General features: G+C 43.4%; 1 protein-coding gene across 1 annotated transcript in view; it reads right to left on the bottom strand.

The window, feature by feature from the left end:
* Positions 1 to 21,498, bottom strand: part of LOC116374123 (dedicator of cytokinesis protein 3-like) — a 200,070-nt gene that overhangs the window by 11,770 nt on the left and 166,802 nt on the right. The window contains exon 4 of the mRNA XM_031823922.1: positions 5,333 to 5,388. Within this exon, the coding sequence (XP_031679782.1) occupies positions 5,333 to 5,388 (56 nt within the window). The remainder of the gene's footprint in view (positions 1 to 5,332; positions 5,389 to 21,498) is intronic.

The raw sequence follows: 21,498 nt of genomic DNA, 5'->3' as shown, positions 1-21,498 counted from the left end.
CTGATACCCCATTTAATTACTTCACATTCCAACAATATGACTCCACCAATTGCAACCATCTGTATCACTTTCAAAGAGGTACTTTTATTTTGCAAACCGCAAATTCCACTATTGTGCCTAATCCTAATTGTGGCTAGCCTCACAACACATAACCCGGTCAGGTCGAGACTTACTAACCAGATGAAGCTAGATGGCTGCTTTTAATGTTAGCTTTGGGCAACAGAGTTATTAATGAACTGAAGTTCAATTTCAACAGGCGAACAAACAAGTGTCTACCTATCTAATGTTTACTCACAAGGATTCCCGAAATCATTGCTAAGAATAATGAAAATGACTGCAGTTGCTACGGGTCATTGTTTTCATACTGGTTGTATTGGTGGTAACTAGGTACCAAGCTAAAACTAGCTACCTCAGAAGTTGCAGTCTAACAAATAATGCTTTATTACCAATGCGGTATTGTAAACACATCGTTTGTGCCCGGTGTTTGCTTGTTTGCAGACTTGTTTTTGTACAACTTTGACAGTGCTACTGATAGTGGTGGCGCTTGGCTTGCACGTTTAAATCCAGCACACACAACATTATATGATAAAACGGTGTTATTTGATGTGTCAAATTTAATAGCTATCCTGTCTATATCCTGTCTATCCTGTCCATCCTGTCTACCCTGTCTATCCTGCCCATCATGTCTATCCTGTCTATCCTGTCTATCCTGTCGATCCTGTCTATTCTGCCTACCCTGTCTACCCTGTCTACCCTGTCTATCCTGCCCATCATGTCTATCCTGTCTATCCTGCCTATCCTGTCTATCCTGTCTATTCTGCCTATCCTGTCTATCCTGTCTACCCTGTCTATCCTGCCCATCATGCCTATCCTGTCTATCCTGCCTATCCTGTCTATCCTGTCTACCCTGTCTATCCGGCCCATCATGTCTATCCTGCCTATCCTGTCTATCCTGTATCTCCTGCCCATCCAGTCTATCCTGCCTATCCTGCCCATCCAGTCTATCCTGTCTATCCTGCCCATCCAGTCTATCCTGTCTATCCTGCCCATCCAGTCTATCCTGTCTATCCTGCCCATCCTGTCTATCCTGCCTATCATGTCTATCCTGCCTATCCTGCCCATCCTGTCTATCCTGTCTATCCTGCTGGCTGATCCCAGCACATTCTGGGATGTTTCCCAGTACAGTAAAGGACTTCCCTGTAATATGCTGTGAAATGGGCTCCCAAGTGGCCCAGCGGTCTAAGGAACTACATCTCAGTGCTGGTTCGATTCCAGGCTGTATCACAGCCGACTGTGATTGGAAGTCCCATAGGGTGGCGCGCAATTGGCCCAGCGTCGTCCGAGTTTGGCGTCATTGTGAATAAGAATCTTCTTAAATGACTTGCCTAGTTAATTAAAGGTTCAATCAAAAATATAAAGAATTTAAAAAAAAAACATAGCTTCCCTGTACCGTGCTGGATAACTGGAACAAGTATATGACTGTAGTTTCCCTGTACCGTGCTGGATAACTGGAACAAGTATATGACTGTAGTTTCCCTGTACCGTGCTGGATAACTGGAACAAGTATATGACTGTAGTTTCCCTGTACCGTGCTGGATAACTGGAACAAGTATATGACTGTAGTTTCCCTGTACCGTGCTGGATAACTGGAACAAGTATATGACTGTAGTTTCCCTGTACCGTGCTGGATAACTGGAACAAGTATATGACTGTAGTTTCCCTGTACCGTGCTGGATAACTGGAACAAGTATATGACTGTAGTTTCCCTGTACCGTGCTGGATAACTGGAACAAGTATATGACTGTAGTTTCCCTGTACCGTGCTGGATAACTGGAACAAGTATATGACTGTAGTTTCCCTGTACCGTGCTGGATAACTGGAACAAGTATATGACTGTAGTTTCCCTGTACCGTGCTGGATAACTGGAACAAGTATATGACTGTAGTTTCCCTGTACCGTGCTGGATAACTGGAACAAGTATATGACTGTAGTTTCCCTGTACCGTGCTGGATAACTGGAACAAGTATATGACTGTAGTTTCCCTGTACCGTGCTGGATAACTGGAACAAGTATATGACTGTAGTTTCCCTGTACCGTGCTGGATAACTGGAACAAGTATATGACTGTAGTTTCCCTGTACCGTGCTGGATAACTGGAACAAGTATATGACTGTAGTTTCCCTGTACCGTGCTGGATAACTGGAACAAGTATATGACTGTAGTTTCCCTGTACCGTGCTGGATAACTGGAACAAGTATATGACTGTAGTTTCCCTGTACCGTGCTGGATAACTGGAACAAGTATATGACTGTAGTTTCCCTGTACCGTGCTGGATAACTGGAACAAGTATATGACTGTAGTTTCCCTGTACCGTGCTGGATAACTGGAACAAGTATATGACTGTAGTTTCCCTGTACCGTGCTGGATAACTGGAACAAGTATATGACTGTAGTTTCCCTGTACCGTGCTGGATAACTGGAACAAGTATATGACTGTAGTTTCCCTGTACCGTGCTGGATAACTGGAACAAGTATATGACTGTAGTTTCCCTGTACCGTGCTGGATAACTGGAACAAGTATATGACTGTAGTTTCCCTGTACCGTGCTGGATAACTGGAACAAGTATATGACTGTAGTTTCCCTGTACCGTGCTGGATAACTGGAACAAGTATATGACTGTAGTTTCCCTGTACCGTGCTGGATAACTGGAACAAGTTTATGACTGTAGTTTCCCTGTACCGTGCTGGATAACTGGAACAAGTATATGACTGTAGTTTCCCTGTACCGTGCTGGATAACTGGAACAAGTATATGACTGTAGTTTCCCTGTACCGTGCTGGATAACTGGAACAAGTATATGACTGTAGTTTCCCTGTACCGTGCTGGATAACTGGAACAAGTATATGACTGCAAATGATGCAGAAAAATTAATCCATGCTTTTGTCACTTCTAGGTTAGACTACTGCAATGCTCTATTTTCCGGCTACCCGGATAAAGCACTAAATAAACTTCAGTTAGTGCTAAATACGGCTGCTAGAATCCTGACTAGAACCAAAAAATTTGATCATATTACTCCAGTGCTAGCCTCTCTACACTGGCTTCCTGTCAAAGCAAGGGCTGATTTCAAGGTTTTACTGCTAACCTACAAAGCATTACATGGGCTTGCTCCTACCTATCTCTCTGATTTGGTCCTGCCGTACATACCTACACGTACGCTACGGTCACAAGACGCAGGCCTCCTAATTGTCCCTAGAATTTCTAAGCAAACAGCTGGAGGCAGGGCTTTCTCCTATAGAGCTCCATTTTTATGGCACGGTCTGCCTACCCATGTCAGAGACGCAAACTCGGTCTCAACCTTTAAGTCTTTACTGAAGACTCATCTCTTCAGTGGGTCATATGATTGAGTGTAGTCTGGCCCAGGAGTGGGAAGGTGAACGGAAAGGCTCTGGAGCAACGAACCGCCCTTGCTGTCTCTGCCTGGCCGGTTCCCCTCTTTCCACTGGGATTCTCTGCCTCTAACCCTATTACAGGGGCTGAGTCACTGGCTTGCTGGGGCTCTCTCATGCCGTCCCTGGAGGGGGTGCGTCACCTGAGTGGGTTGATTCACTGTTGTGGTCATCCTGTCTGGGTTGGCGCCCCCCCCCCTTGGGTTGTGCCGTGGCGGAGATCTTTGTGGGCTATACTCAGCCTTGTCTCAGGATGGTAAGTTGGTGGTTGAAGATATCCCTCTAGTGGTGTGGGGGCTGTGCTTTGGCAAAGTGGGTGGGGTTATATCCTTCCTGTTTGGCCCTGTCCGGGGGTGTCCTCGGATGGGGCCACAGTGTCTCCTGACCCCTCCTGTCTCAGCCTCCAGTATTTATGCTGCAGTAGTTTATGTGTCGGGGGGCTGGGGTCAGTTTGTTATATCTGGAGTACTTCTCCTGTCCTATTCGGTGTCCTGTGTGAATCTAAGTGTGCATTCTCTAATTCTCTCCTTCTCTCTTTCTTTCTCTCTCTCGGAGGACCTGAGCCCTAGGACCATGCCCCAGGACTACCTGACATGATGACTCCTTGCTGTCCCCAGTCCACCTGGCCATGCTGCTGCTCCAGTTTCAACTTCCACCTGACTGTGCTGCTGCTCTAGTTTCAACTGTTCTGCCTTATTATTATTCGACCATGCTGGTCATTTATGAACATTTGAACATCTTGGCCATGTTCTGTTATAATCTCCACCCGGCACAGCCAGAAGAGGACTGGCCACCCCACATAGCCTGGTTCCTCTCTAGGTTTCTTCCTAGGTATTGGCCTTTCTAGGGAGTTTTTCCTAGCCACCGTGCTTCTACACCTGCATTGCTTGCTGTTTGGGGTTTTAGGCTGGGTTTCTGTACAGCACTTTGAGATATCAGCTGATGTACGAAGGGCTATATAAATAAATTTGATTTGATTTGACTGTAGTTTCCCCGTACCAAGCCGGGCACTGGACATAGTAAAATAAGTGTTCCCCTAAGAAGTGATTGAGATGATCTTGTCAGTCATGACTGATGATTTCACTGAGGTGATTCTCAGTACAAGACCTTTCCCATAGTCTGCCAGGTAACTGGACACTGTAAATCTAGAACTAGTTATAAATCAGAACTTCTGCAGTCAGACAGAGTAGAACACAGGGACAGCAAGAGGAATCAATCAGATAGGGAGGGATAGAGCGATGGAGAGAGAGAGAGAGAGAGAGAGAGAGAGAGAGAGAGAGAGAGAGAGAGAGAGAGAGAGAGAGAGAGAGAGAGAGAGAGAGAGAGAGAGGAGAGAGAGAGAGAGAGAGAGAGAGAGAGAGAGAGAGGAGAGAGAGAGAGAGAGAGAGAGAGAGAGAGAGAGAGAGAGAGAGAGAGAGAGAGAGAGAGAGAGAGAGAGAGAGAGAGAGAGAGAGAGAGAGAGAGAGAGAGAGAGAGAGAGAGAGAGAGAGAGAGAGAGAGAGAGAGAGAGAGAGAGAGAGAGAGAGAGAGAGAGAGAGAGAGAGAGAGAGAGGAGAGAGAGAGAGAGAGAGAGAAGAGAGAGAGGAGAGAGAGAGAGAGAGAGAGAGAGAGAGAGAGAGAGAGAGAGAGAGAGAGAGAGAGAGAGGAGGAGACATTTTCTCCCTCTCTCTCTCCTCCCTCTCTCTCCTCTCTCACTCCTCCTCTCTCTCTTTCTCTCTCTCTCTCCATCCCTCTCTCCTCTCTCTCTCCTCTCCATCCCTCTCTCCTCTCTCCCTCCTCCCTCTCTCCTCTCCTCCCTCTCTCCTCCCTCTCCTTAACACCCTTCTCTCTTTCCTGCTTCGTCTCCTCAGAGAAAGTCATTAGGTATAAGAAAGGGAGTGATACTTACCCTCTGTTGGTTACGATGGCCTTCTTCAAGTGAATGTAGCTGGTCGGGAAGATTCCCTGAGAAAATAAAAACCAGGGACTGTATTAGCTTTGACCAGGGACTGTATTAGCTTTGACCAGGGACTGTAATTAGCCTTGACCAGGGACTGTATTAAGCTTTGACCAGGGACTGTATTAGCTTTGACCAGGCACTGTATTAGCCTTGACCAGGGACTGTATTAGCTTTGACCAGGGACTGTATTAGCTTTGACCAGGGACTGTATTAGCTTTGACCAGGGACTGTATTAGCTTTGACCAGGGACTGTATTAGCCTTGACCAGGGACTGTATTAGCCTTGACCAGGCACTGTATTAGCCTTGACCAGGGACTGTATTAGCCTTGACCAGGGACTGTATTAGCTTTGACCAGGGACTGTATTAGCTTTGACCAGGGACTGTATTAGCTTTGACCAGGGACTGTATTAGCTTTGACCAGGGACTGTATTAGCTTTGACCAGGGACTGTATTAGCCTTGACCAGGGACTGTATTAAGCTTTGACCAGGGACTGTATTAGCTTTGACCAGGGACTGTATTAGCTTTGACCAGGGACTGTATTAGCCTTGACCAGGGACTGTATTAGCTTTGACCAGGGACTGTATTAGCCTTGACCAGGGACTGTATTAAGCTTTGACCAGGGACTGTATTAGCCTTGACCAGGGACTGTATTAGCTTTGACCAGGGACTGTATTAGCCTTGACCAGGGACTGTATTAGCCTTGACCAGGGACTGTATTAGCCTTGACCAGGGACTGTATTAGCCTTGACCAGGGACTGTATTAAGCTTTGACCAGGGACTGTATTAGCTTTGACCAGGGACTGTATTAAGCTTTGACCAGGGACTGTATTAGCTTTGACCAGGGACTGTATTAGCCTTGACCAGGGACTGTATTAGCCTTGACCAGGGACTGTATTAGCTTTGACCAGGGACTGTATTAGCTTTGACCAGGGACTGTATTAAGCTTTGACCAGGGACTGTATTAGCTTTGACCAGGGACTGTATTAGCCTTGACCAGGGACTGTATTAAGCTTTGACCAGGGACTGTATTAAGCTTTGACCAGGGACTGTATTAGCTTTGACCAGGGACTGTATTAAGCTTTGACCAGGGACTGTATTAAGCTTTGACCAGGGACTGTATTAAGCTTTGACCAGGGACTGTATTAAGCTTTGACCAGGGACTGTATTAAGCTTTGACCAGGGACTGTATTAAGCTTTGACCAGGGACTGTATTAAGCTTTGACCAGGGACTGTATTAAGCTTTGACCAGGGACTGTATTAGCTTTGACCAGGGACTGTATTAACTTTGACCAGGGACTGTATTAGCTTTGACCAGGGACTGTATTAGCCTTGACCAGGGACTGTATTAGCCTTGACCAGGGACTGTATTAGCCTTGACCAGGGACTGTATTAGCTTTGACCAGGGACTGTATTAGCCTTGACCAGGGACTGTATTAGCTTTGACCAGGGACTGTATTAAGCTTTGATAATAAAATAACTGTAGGGAATAACAGTAATGTTGTTTCTGACAAGTACACTAATTACCCTATAGTTTAGCCCATTGTTAAGAATTAGAATTGTTCCACTCATCAGACTAAATCCAGTAAATAGATAATACAATTTCCTGAAGACGAGGGACATAAATCTGCCCCTTCACACTAACCAAACTATTTTTAAATGAATTATCCCCGCTCAAGAATCAAACATCCACTTTTGGTGTCACGCCCTGATCTGTTTAACCTGTCCTTGTGCTTGTCTCCACCCCTTCTAGGTGTCGCTTGTTTTCCCCAGTGTATTTATCCCTGTGTTTCCTGTCTCTCTGTGCCAGTGTATTTATCCCTGTGTTTCCTGTCTCTCTATACCAGTGTATTTATCCCTGTATCCCTACTCCTGCTTCTATTCTCTTTTTTCTAGTCCTTTCGGTTTTGACCCATGCCTGTTTCTGGACTCTGTACCTGCCTGCCTGACCGTTCTGCCTGCCTTGACCACGAATCTGTCTGCCACTCTGTACCTCCTGGACTCTGTTCTGGTTTTAACCTTTTGCCTGTCCATGACCATTCTCTTGCCTACTCCTTTTGGATTAATAAACACTGTAAAACTCCAACCATCTGCCTCCTGTGTCTGGATTTGGATCATTCTGCATCACCATGATATTTGGGTTCCCATTCTGTTCGACACAATTGTTTTAATAGTTACAAATCAGGTCTCCCTACCAAACTTCCCCACTAAACATAGGTATCAGGTCTCCCTACCAAACTTCCCCACTAAAACATAGGTATCAGGTCTCCCTACCAAACATCCCCACTAAACATAGGTATCAGGTCTCCCTACCAAACATCCCCACTAAACATAGGTATCAGGTCTCCCTACCAAACTTCCCCACTAAACATAGGTATCAGGTCTCCCTACCAAACTTCCCCACTAAAACATAGGTATCAGGTCTCCCTACCAAACTTCCCCACTAAACATAGGTATCAGGTCTCCCTACCAAACATCCCCACTAAACATAGGTATCAGGTCTCCCTACCAAACATCCCCACTAAACATAGGTATCAGGTCTCCCTACCAAACTTCCCCACTAAACATAGGTATCAGGTCTCCCTACCAAACTTCCCCACTAAAACATAGGTATCAGGTCTCCCTACCAAACATCCCCACTAAACATAGGTATCAGGTCTCCCTACCAAACATCCCCACTAAACATAGGTATCAAGTCTCCCTACCAAACTTCCCCACTAAACATAGGTATCAGGTCTCCCTACCAAGCTTCCCCACTAAAACATAGGTATCAGGTCTCCCTACCAAACATCCCCACTAAACATAGGTATCAGGTCTCCCTACCAAACTTCCCCACTAAACATAGGTATCAGGTCTCCCTACCAAACTTCCCCACTAAACATAGGTATCAGGTCTCCCTACCAAACATCCCCACTAAACATAGGTATCAGGTCTCCCTACCAAACTTCCCCACTAAACATAGGTATCAGGTCTCCCTACCAAACTTCCTTGCTAAAACCTCTTGACGCCGTTTCATTGTCACAGCCTAAATACCAATCACCAAAATGAGGGGACCAAGCTAATGCAATTGTGGATTAAATCAACTTTAGTACATGCTGTCAAAAGGCTGTATTCTGCAATGGGGGCGGGAATAAGAGCAACCCAGATGTGTTGACAACGTTGCACAAGAGAAAAGCGTGATGCTATTTTTAACATTTTATAAAATCAGTGGAGAACATTCTCTGTCTCCATTCAGCTCCACTCTAATCTAGAGGGGCGTTTTCTTTAAAACATGCATCCAATCACCTTGATCCTTTACATAGCTAGACCAATCATACGCTTCAATGTGCCGCAGTTCAAAGTGCTGTGGCAAGACAGGACAATGACAGAGGTTCCACTCGTGATGTTAAATTGCAGATTTCAAAACGTTGTGGAAGCACAGCTGATACGTTAACACGCTGACTATCCAATGGGTGAGATATAAGAGGTGTGGGAACGTGAGAAGAAGAGGGTCAAATGCATGTTCTCACAGCCTATGTGATATAAGACACAGTAAGATGATGGAATATGCTGCCTCTGCAGAATGTGAGTGATTCTATTCGGGGGATGTAGAGAGACTGCTCTCTCTCGCTCTCTCTCTCTCTCACACACACACACACACACACACACAGACACACACACAGACACACAGACACACACACACACACACACCATCTTGTCTGACCTCCTTTAAGCCCTGCTGCATTCAGGAAGTGAAGCATTATGTAGTAACAGTGCATGTTGGGAAATCACTAGCCATCTGGATCTGTGCCCTCCGGCAATGCAGATCTGCCTGTGTGTGTGTGTGTGTGTGTGTGTGTATGTATGTACCCTCCCTCTGTTATATCACCAGTGTCATATCACTGCTTCTTGAAAGTTTGAGGCTGAGAATCATAATGTCGCGATATTATAGGCGCTCAGGTGATATTATGACCTAGATAAATACGAGCCCTAAAATATAGACCATACTTCTAGTGATGATAGGATGTGCCTATCAACAAACATAAATTGTAGGACATGCAATACTGGAAATGATCAATACCTTCAAATAACAATAGTTATCCACTTTCATAGTCCAGGAAAGAGCACAGCTGCATAAAGACAAACCAGGAGATAGAGAAGAGAGAGAGAGAGAGAGAGAGAGATAGGGAGAGAGAGAGGGAGGGAGAGAGGGAGAGAGAGAGAGAGAGAGAGGGAGAGAGAGAGGGAGAGAGAGAGAGGGAGGGAGAGAGAGAGAGAGAGAGAGATAGAGAGAGGGAGAGAGAGAGAGGGAGAGAGAGAGGGAGAGAGAGAGAGAGAGAGGAGAGACATGGGGGGTGAGGGAGAGAGGGGGAGAGAGAGAGAGAGAGAGAGAGAGAGAGAGAGAGAGAGGAGACATGGGGGGTGAGGGAGAGAGGGAGAGAGAGAGCGTGAGAGATATATATATAGAGAGAGAGAGAGAGAGAGAGGAGAGACATGGGGGGGTGAGGGAGAGAGGGAGAGAGAGAGAGAGAGAGAGAGAGAGAGAGAGAGACAGAGAGAGAGAGAGAGAGAGAGAGAGAGAGAGGAGACATGGGGGTGAGGGAGAGAGCGAGAAGGAGAGAGAGAGAGACAGGGGGGTGAGGGACAGAGGGAGAGAGACAGAGAGATAGAGAGATGGAATTTCTTGAATTTCTGTATGTGTCTACTGTTAATTTTTATTGTTTATTTCACTTTTGTTTATGATCTACTTCACTTGCTTTGGCAATGTTAACACATGTTTCCCATGCCAATAAAGCCCCTTGAATTGAATTGAGAGAGTTTATTCTACTTTCCCCAATGCACAAGTGGTTATCTCCCCCCTGCTACCATGACAAGACTTCCACCCTGCTACCATGAAAAGACGTCCACCCTGCTACCATGAACATATTTCCACCCTGCTACCATGAAAATACTTCCACCCTGCTACCATGAAAAGACTACCACCCTGCTACCATGAAAAGACTACCACCCTGCTACCATGAAAATACTACCATCCTGCTACCATGAAAATACTTCCACCCTGCTACCATGAAAAGACTACCACCCTGCTACCATGGATAGACTTCCACCCTGCTACCATGAAAAGACTACCATCCTGCTACCATGAAAATACTTCCACTCTGCTACCATGAAAATACTACCATCCTGCTACCATGAAAATACTACCACTCTGCTACCATGGATAGACTTCCACCCTGCTACCATGAATAGACTACCACCCTGCTACCATGAAAATACTTCCACCCTGCTACCATGGATAGACTTCCACCCTGCTACCATGAAAAGACTACCATCCTGCTACCATGAAAATACTTACACCCTGCTACCATGAAAATACTACCATCCTGCTACCATGAAAATACTACCACCCTGCTACCATGGATAGACTTCCACCCTGCTACCATGAATAGACTACCACCCTGCTACCATGAAAATACTTCCACCCTGCTACCATGGATAGACTTCCACCCTGCTACCATGAAAAGACTACCATCCTGCTACCATGAAAATACTACCACCCTGCTACCATGAAAATACTACCACCCTGCTACCATAAATAGACTACCACCCTGCTACCATGAAAATACTTCCACCCTGCTACCATGGATAGACTTCCACCCTGCTACCATGAAAAGACTACCATCCTGCTACCATGAAAATACTACCACCCTGCTACCATGAAAATACTACCACCCTGCTACCATGAATAGACTACCACCCTGCTACCATGAAAATACTTCCACCCTGCTACCATGGATAGACTTCCACCCTGGTACCATGAAAAGACTACCATCCTGCTACCATGAAAAGACTACCATCCTGCTACCATGGATAGACTACCACCCTGCTACCATGAAAATACTACCATCCTTACTAGGATTAAATGTCAGGAATTGTGAAAAACTGAGTTTAAATATATTTGGCTAAGGTGTATGTAAACTTCTGACTTCAACTGTATAGTTCATCCTTTGGAATGGGTACTGTAGACTACTTTATCACTGACCTCAACCCAGAGTCTCTCAGACCTTTCACAGTCAACCCACCGACACCCCTATCAGATCACAGCAAAATCCCAGTCTACTTGAATTGAGAAATAATCAATCACGAGGCATCAAAACCAAAGGCACAGAATAATACTAAGAAATGCTATAGCTGGAAGGAAAGTAGAGTAGAAATCTACCAAAAAACAATGAGGCAATAACAAATTCAATCCCTTTTAGACAACTTCCTGGACAAAATGTTTCACTGTAATAGTGAAGTTGTAAACCTGGCAGTAGAAAACCTAAACAGTATATTTGACCTCTCAGCTTCACTATCAAATCTAAAAATGTCAAGCAGACAACCTAAGAAAATTAAAAACAATGATAAATGGTGTGATGAAGAATGCAAAAACCTAAGAAAGAAATAGAGATCCAGAAAACCTGAGTCTCCACCTTCACTGTTGTGAATCACTAAAACAATACAGAAATACACTACAAAAAAATAAGGAACAGCACATCTGATATCTGCTCAATGTAAATGAATAATTCATAGAATAGAACCACTTCTGGGAAAATTGCAAATCACTAAACCAAAAACAACACAAAGAATGATCTATCCAAAATGGAGAAATATGGGCAAACCTCTTCTCCAATATTTTTGGCTCTATAACAAAGAATAAACAGCAAAAACATATACAGTTGAAGTGGGAAGTTTACATCCACTTAGGTTGGAGTCATTACAACTAGTTTACATACACTTAGGTTGGAGTCATTACAACTAGTTTACATACACTTAGGTTGGAGTCATTACAACTAGTTTACATCCACTTAGGTTGGAGTCATTACAACTAGTTTACATCCACTTAGGTTGGAGTCATTACAACTAGTTTACATACACTTAGGTTGGAGTCATTACAACTAGTTTACATACACTTAGGTTGGAGTCATTACAACTAGTTTACATACACTTAGGTTGGAGTCATTACAACTAGTTTACATCCACTTAGGTTGGAGTCATTACAACTAGTTTACATCCACTTAGGTTGGAGTCATTACAACTAGTTTACATACACTTAGGTTGGAGTCATTACAACTAGTTTACATCCACTTAGGTTGGAGTCATTACAACTAGTTTACATCCACTTAGGTTGGAGTCATTACAACTAGTTTACATCCACTTAGGTTGGAGTCATTACAACTAGTTTACATCCACTTAGGTTGGAGTCATTACAACTAGTTTACATACACTTAGGTTGGAGTCATTACAACTAGTTTACATACACTTAGGTTGGAGTCATTACAACTAGTTTACATACACTTAGGTTGGAGTCATTACAACTAGTTTACATCCACTTAGGTTGGAGTCATTACAACTAGTTTACATACACTTAGGTTGGAGTCATTACAACTAGTTTACATACACTTAGGTTGGAGTCATTACAACTAGTTTACATACACTTAGGTTGGAGTCATTACAACTAGTTTACATACACTTAGGTTGGAGTCATTACAACTAGTTTACATACACTTAGGTTGGAGTCATTACAACTAGTTTACATACACTTAGGTTGGAGTCATTACAACTAGTTTACATACACTTAGGTTGGAGTCATTACAACTAGTTTACATACACTTAGGTTGGAGTCATTACAACTAGTTTACATCCACTTAGGTTGGAGTCATTACAACTAGTTTACATCCACTTAGGTTGGAGTCATTACAACTAGTTTACATACACTTAGGTTGGAGTCATTACAACTAGTTTACATACACTTAGGTTGGAGTCATTACAACTAGTTTACATCCACTTAGGTTGGAGTCATTACAACTAGTTTACATACACTTAGGTTGGAGTCATTACAACTAGTTTACATACACTTAGGTTGGAGTCATTACAACTAGTTTACATACACTTAGGTTGGAGTCATTACAACTAGTTTACATACACTTAGGTTGGAGTCATTACAACTAGTTTACATCCACTTAGGTTGGAGTCATTACAACTAGTTTACATACACTTAGGTTGGAGTCATTACAACTAGTTTACATACACTTAGGTTGGAGTCATTACAACTAGTTTACATACACTTAGGTTGGAGTCATTACAACTAGTTTACATCCACTTAGGTTGGAGTCATTACAACTAGTTTACATCCACTTAGGTTGGAGTCATTACAACTAGTTACATCCACTTAGGTTGGAGTCATTACAACTAGTTTACATCCACTTAGGTTGGAGTCATTACAACTAGTTTACATCCACTTAGGTTGGAGTCATTACAACTAGTTTACATCCACTTAGGTTGGAGTCATTACAACTAGTTTACATCCACTTAGGTTGGAGTCATTACAACTAGTTTACATCCACTTAGGTTGGAGTCATTACAACTAGTTTACATCCACTTAGGTTGGAGTCATTACAACTAGTTTACATCCACTTAGGTTGGAGTCATTACAACTAGTTTACATCCACTTAGGTTGGAGTCATTACAACTAGTTTACATCCACTTAGGTTGGAGTCATTACAACTAGTTTACATCCACTTAGGTTGGAGTCATTACAACTAGTTTACATCCACTTAGGTTGGAGTCATTACAACTAGTTTACATCCACTTAGGTTGGAGTCATTACAACTAGTTTACATACACTTAGGTTGGAGTCATTACAACTAGTTTACATACACTTAGGTTGGAGTCATTACAACTAGTTTACATACACTTAGGTTGGAGTCATTACAACTAGTTTACATACACTTAGGTTGGAGTCATTACAACTAGTTTACATACACTTAGGTTGGAGTCATTACAACTAGTTTACATCCACTTAGGTTGGAGTCATTACAACTAGTTTACATCCACTTAGGTTGGAGTCATTACAACTAGTTTACATACACTTAGGTTGGAGTCATTACAACTAGTTTACATACACTTAGGTTGGAGTCATTACAACTAGTTTACATACACTTAGGTTGGAGTCATTACAACTAGTTTACATCCACTTAGGTTGGAGTCATTACAACTAGTTTACATACACTTAGGTTGGAGTCATTACAACTAGTTTACATCCACTTAGGTTGGAGTCATTACAACTAGTTTACATCCACTTAGGTTGGAGTCATTACAACTAGTTTACATCCACTTAGGTTGGAGTCATTACAACTAGTTTACATCCACTTAGGTTGGAGTCATTACAACTAGTTTACATACACTTAGGTTGGAGTCATTACAACTAGTTTACATACACTTAGGTTGGAGTCATTACAACTAGTTTACATACACTTAGGTTGGAGTCATTACAACTAGTTTACATACACTTAGGTTGGAGTCATTACAACTAGTTTACATACACTTAGGTTGGAGTCATTACAACTAGTTTACATCCACTTAGGTTGGAGTCATTACAACTAGTTTACATACACTTAGGTTGGAGTCATTACAACTAGTTTACATACACTTAGGTTGGAGTCATTACAACTAGTTTACATCCACTTAGGTTGGAGTCATTACAACTAGTTTACATCCACTTAGGTTGGAGTCATTACAACTAGTTTACATACACTTAGGTTGGAGTCATTACAACTAGTTTACATACACTTAGGTTGGAGTCATTACAACTAGTTTACATCCACTTAGGTTGGAGTCATTACAACTAGTTTACATCCACTTAGGTTGGAGTCATTACAACTAGTTTACATACACTTAGGTTGGAGTCATTACAACTAGTTTACATACACTTAGGTTGGAGTCATTACAACTAGTTTACATATACTTAGGTTGGAGTCATTACAACTAGTTTACATACACTTAGGTTGGAGTCATTACAACTAGTTTACATACACTTAGGTTGGAGTCATTACAACTAGTTTACATACACTTAGGTTGGAGTCATTAAAACTAGTTTACATACACTTAGGTTGGAGTCATTACAACTAGTTTACATACACTTAGGTTGGAGTCATTACAACTAGTTTACATACACTTAGGTTGGAGTCATTAAAACTTGTTTACATACACTTAGGTTGGAGTCATTAAAACTAGTTTACATACACTTAGGTTGGAGTCATTACAACTAGTTTACATACACTTAGGTTGGAGTCATTAAAACTCGTTTTTCAACCACTCCACAAATGTATTGTTAACAAACTATACTTTTGGCAAGTCGGTTATGACATCTACTTTTTTAAATAATTGTTTACAGACAGATCATTTAACTTATAATTCACTGTATCACAATTCCAGTGGGTCAGACGTTTACATACACCAAGTTGACTGTGCCTTTAAACAGCTTGGAAAAGTCCATAAAATTATGTCATGGCTTTAGAAGCTTCTGATAGGCTTATTGACATAATTTGAGTCAATTGGAGGTGTACCTGTGGATGTATTTCAAGGCCTACCTTCAAACTCAGTGCCTCTTTGCTTGACATCATGGGGAAATCAGCCAAGACCTCAGAAAAAAATTGTAGACCTCCACAAGTCTAGTTCATCCTTGGGAGCATTTTCCAAACGCCTGAAGGTACCACGTTCATCTGTACAAACAATAGTACGCAAGTATAAACACCATGGGACCACGCAGCCGTCATACCCCTCAGGAAGGGGGAATTCTGTCTCCTAGAGATGAATGTACTTTGGTGCGAAGAGTGCAAATCAATCCCATTACAACAGCAAGGACCCTGTGAAGATGCTGGAGGAAACAGGTACAAAAGTATTTATATCCACGGTAACACAAGTCCTATATTGACATAACCTGAAAGGCCGCTCAGCAAGGACGAAGCCACTTCTCCAAAACTGCCATAAAAATGCCAGACTATGGTTTGCAACTGCACATGGGGACAAAGAGTGTACTTTTTGGAGAAATGTCCTCTGGTCTGATGAAACAAAAATAGAACTGTTTGGCCATAATGACCATCGTTATGTTTGGAGGAAAATGGTGAAGAACACCATCCCAACTGTGAAGCATGGGGGTGGCAGCGTCATGTTGTGGGGGTGCTTTGCTGCAGGAGGGACCAGTGCACTTCATAAAATAGATGGCATCATGAGGAAAGACAATTATGTGGATATATTGAAGCAACATCTCAAGACGTCAGTCAGGAAGTTAAAGCTTGGTTAGAAATGGGTCACCCAAATGGACAATGACCCCAAGCATACCTCCAAAGTTGTGGCAAAATGGCTTAAGGACAACAAAGTCAAGATATTGTGGCAGAATTGAAAAAGCGTGTGAAGGCAAGGAGGCCTAAGTCGGGCCAAAATTCACCCAACTTATTGTGGGAAGCTTGTGGAAGGCTACCCAAAACGTTTGACCCAAATTAAACAATTTAAGGCAATGCTACCAAGTACTAATTGAGTGTCTATAAACTGACCCACTGTGAATGCGAGGAAAGAAATAAAAGCTGTAATAAATAATTCTCTCTACTATTATTCTGACATTTAACATTCTTAAAATAAAGTAGTAATCCTAACTGACCTAAGACAGGGAATTTGTTCTAGTATTAAATGTCAGGAATTGTGAAAAACTTAATCTAATTGTATTTGGCTAAGGTGTACGTCAACTTTAGACTTCAACTGTACATGATCAAATACAAATCTGTCTCCAGACTGTAATAAGGGTTCTGTCTCCAGACTACAATAAGGGTCCTGTCTTCAGACTGTAATAAGGGTCCTGTCTCCAGACTGTAATACGGGTCCTGTCTCCAGACTGCAATAAGGGTCCTGTCTCCAGACTTCAATAAGGGTCCTGTCTTCAGACTGCAATAAGGGTCCTGTCTCCAGACTGCAATTAGGGGACTGTCTCCAGACTACAATAAGGGTTCTGTCTCCAGACTGTAATAAGGGTCCTGTCTCCAGACTGTAATACGGGTCCTGTCTCCAGACTGTAATACGGGTCCTGTCTCCAGACTGCAATAAGGGTCCTGTCTCCAGACTTCAATAAGGGTCCTGTCTTCAGACTGCAATAAGGGTCCTGTCTCCAGACTGCAATTAGGGGACTGTCTCCAGACTACAATAAGGGTTCTGTCTCCAGACTGTAATACGGGTCCTGTCTCCAGACTGTAATACGGGTCCTGTCTCCAGACTGCAATAAGGGTCCTGTCTCCAGACTTCAATAAGGGTCCTGTCTTCAGACTGCAATAAGGGTCCTGTCTCCAGACTACAATAAGGGTTCTGTCTCCAGACTGTAATAAGGGTCCTGTCTCCAGACTTCAATAAGGGTCCTGTCTTCAGACTGCAATAAGGGTCCTGTCTCCAGACTGTAATAAGGGTTCTGTCTCCAGACTACAATAAGGGTTCTGTCTCCAGACTACAATAAGGGTTCTGTCTCCAGACTGTAATAAGGGTCCTGTCTCCAGACTACAATAAGGGTCCTGTCTCCTGTCTACAATAAGGGTCATGTCTCCTGTCTACAATAAGGATCATGTCTCCAGACTGCAATAAGGGTACTGTCTCCAGACTGTAATAAGGGTCCTGTCTCCTGTCTACAATAAGGGTCCTGTCTCCTGAATGCAATAAGGGTCCTGTCTCCAGACTGCAATAAGGGTCCTGTCTCCAGACTGTAATAAGGGCCCTGTCTCCTGTCTACAATAAGGGTCCTGTCTCCTGTCTACACACGGTCATTTCAGATGGAGACAAGTTAAGAGTGATGAAACAAAATCATTTCAGTTGAAAGTCACAGAAATAACTGTCACCATTTCAGATAGACACGATCAGAGTTTGTCATTCGCTAGTCATCATGAACGTCTATATCTCCTAGTGATATTCATCTATCTCACATTAATAATGACAGATTCACAGAGAGACGCAAATACAGATAGATGGAAGGATAGACAGACATAGAGACAGCCAGCCAGAGACAGCCAGCCAGCCAGAGACAGCCAGCCAGCCAGAGACAGCCAGCCAGCCAGAGACAGACAGCCAGCCAGAGACAGCCAGCCAGCCAGAGACAGACAGCCAGCCAGACACTGTGCCATTCATTTTTAGTGGACAAGTTAAGAGCTTGTCGTTACTCAATGTAAAACATCTTGCTGTTCTGAGATACGGAAAAGATGATATTATAATACCAGACAGACAGACAAACAGACAAACAGCCAGGCAGAAGGACAGACAGGCAGACCCTGGAGAGACAGACTGTCTACTGCCACTCTGAAAGTTCTAGGTTGCATCTTGAATGGAACTCTATTCTCTATATAGTGAACACATTTTAGTACTCATAGTATTGCACTACATAGGGAATAATGTAGTGTGCCATTTGAGACAAGTCCGTATGTGACATATTTCCCTGAGGTATGCCCTGAAAGGAGTCCATGAGTACTAAACAGCAGAGGCTGATGGCAATAATAAATACGTAGACTGGATGAAAATGAGGAGAGTCTGGGATGGAGGGAAGAGAGGAGAGGAGGTTAGGGAGGGAAGGAGAAGAAGAGAGGGAAGTAGGGAGAGAGGGAACAGGGTAGGGAGGAATGGGGAGGGAGAGAGAGGAGAGGAGAGGAGGGATTGTAATGTGAGCAGGAGTGTGTGTGTGTGTGTGTGTGTGTGTGTGTGTGTGTGTGTGTGTGTGTGTGTGTGTGTGTGTGTGTGTGTGTGTGTGTGTGTGTGTGTGTGTGTGTGTGTGTGTGTGTGTGTGTGTGTGTGTGTCTGTATGTGTGTGTGTCTGTGTGTGTGTGTGTGTGTGTGTGTGTCTGTGTACGGCAGATATTGTTACAAGCTCCTCATTGGACGGCTACATGGAGAAGGCCTTTGCCGAGAAGTTGCTTAAACACCAGCCCCTCGTGGCACGCTGGGACAGCCTGGGATGGAGGTGCTAGCTGGTGGTGCTGATATTGGTCAGTCTCTGCCACGTACACAGGATTGTAGTACATTGCTTCCAGATTGTGGGCCTGATAAAAAGTAGGACAATGCTGTTGACTAGGTAATGCTCTGTTTCAGCTGTCGTGGGCAGCCTTGCTGTTTGGATAAGGAGGTGCTTTCTGTACTCTTGAGTAACCACGCTTTCTGTACTCTTTGAAATGTTTTGATCCTTTTAAAACGTACATTTGATTGATGGATTCAAATAAAGTCTTTAAAATGTGTGTGTCTGTGTCTGTGTGTGTGTGTCTGTGTGTGTGTGTGTGTGTGTGTGTGTGTGTGTGTGTGTCTGTGTCTGTGTTGTGTGTCTGTGTGTCTGTGTGTGTGTGTGTCTGTGTGTGTGTCTGTGTGTGTGTGTGTGTGTGTGTGTGTGTGTGTGTGTGTGTGTGTGTGTGTGTGTGTGTGTGTGTGTGTGTGTGTGTTTCTGTGTCTGTGTCTGTGTCTGTGTGTCTGTGTCTGTGTCTGTGTCTGTGTGTGTGTGTCTGTGTCTGCGTCTGTGTGTGTGTGTGTGTCTGTGTCTGTGTCTGTGTATGTGTGTGTGTGTGTGTGTGTGTGTGTGTGTGTGTGTGTGTCTGTGTCTGTGTCTGTGTGTGTCTGTGTGTGTGTGTGTGTGTGTGTGTGTGTGTGTGTGTGTGTCTGTGTCTGTGTCTGTGTGTGTGTGTGTGTGTGTGTGTGTGTGTGTGTGTGTGTGTGTCTGTGTCTGTGTGTGTGTGTGTGTGTGTGTGTGTGTGTGTGTGTGTGTGTGTGTGTGTGTGTGTGTGTGTGTGTGTCTGTGTCTGTGTCTGTGTGTGTGCGTGTGCGTGTGTCTGTGTGTGTGTGTGTGTGTGTGTGTGTGTGTGTGTGTGTGTGTGTGTGTGTGTGTGTGTGTGTGTGTGTCTGTGTCTGTGTGTGTGTGTGTGTGTGTGTGTGTGTGTGTGTGTGTGTGTGTGTGTGTGTGTGTGTGTGTGTGTGTGTGTGTGTGTGTGTGTGTGTGTGCGTGTGTGTGTGTGTCAGGTCGGTGCCGTTTAAGATGAGGGAGGATTATTATTTCTTTCATGAACATGAAGCCTTATTTATATTACAACATACTGGATGACTGTCATTCATATTCCATTCACACAGGTCAATGTAACATCCATAGGTGTAGGCTAGTCAACGTAGCTAACAGTAAACCCTCTACAATCATGCAGTACAGTTTACAGTCAGAAAGCAGTTAAGCAGTCACACCGGTGGCATTAAATCTGTAAAACCAAAAGCCTTGACTTAGAGGAGTTCCAGTCTTGGATAGTCATAGCCAGCTAGCTAACATAGCATCCCTCTGTATGAGCCGGGGTTTTTTGAGTAGGCTAAACTAGATAGCATCCCTCTGTATGAGACGGGGGTTTGAGTAGGCTAAACTAGATAGCATCCCTCTGTATGAGCCGGGGGTTTGAGTAGGCTAAACTAGATAGCATCCCTCTGTATGAGCCGGGGGTTTGAGTAGGCTAAACTAGATAGCATCCCTCTGTATGAGCCGGGGGTTTGAGTAGGCTAAACTAGATAGCATCCCTCTGTATGAGCCGGGGGTTTGAGTAGGCTAAACTAGATAGCTGCATTTGCTTGCTAAGTAAGTGAAAGCGAAAGAAAATTATGAAATCTCTCTCTCTCTCTCTCCCTCTCTCTCTCTCTCTCTCTCTCTCTCTCTCTCTCTCTCTCTCTCTCTCTCTATCTCCCTCTTTCTCTCTCTCTCTCTCTCTCTCTCTCTCTCTCTCTCTCTCTCTCTCTCTCTCTCTCTCTCTCTCTCTCTCTCTCTCTCTCTCTCTCTCATTATTGAAGATATCGAATTTGTTCAAAAGATATTGAATTTGTTCAAAACTATTGTCTTTCTTTCTCTTTGAGTCAACTACTCACCATATTTTATGCACTGCAGTGCTAGCTAGTTGTAGCTTATGCTATCAGTACTAGATTAATCCTCTGAGCCTTTGATTGGGTGGACAACATGTCAGTTCATGCGGCAAGAGCTCTGATAGGCTGGAGGACGTCCTCCAGAAGTTGCTATAACTACTGTGTAAGTCAATGGAAGGGGGTGAGAACCATGAGCCTCCTAGGTTTTGTATTTAAGTCAATGTGCCCAGAGGAGGACGGAAGCTAGCTGTCCTCCGGCTACACCACGGTGCTACCCTAGAGAGTGCTGCTGAGGCTAATGTAGACCTTCTTTGCAAAACAGTGTGTTTTAATCAATTATTTGGTGATGTGAATATAATTATAATAAATAATTTAATAATATAAATATAATTTGTCAAAAAAACGTGTTTTTTATTATTATTA

Source organism: Oncorhynchus kisutch, linkage group LG5, assembly GCF_002021735.2.
Source record: "Oncorhynchus kisutch isolate 150728-3 linkage group LG5, Okis_V2, whole genome shotgun sequence".
In the NCBI taxonomy this organism is placed as follows: domain Eukaryota; kingdom Metazoa; phylum Chordata; class Actinopteri; order Salmoniformes; family Salmonidae; genus Oncorhynchus; species Oncorhynchus kisutch.
Note: the sequence above shows the minus strand (reverse complement) of the source record. Positions and strands in the feature narration are given on the sequence as shown.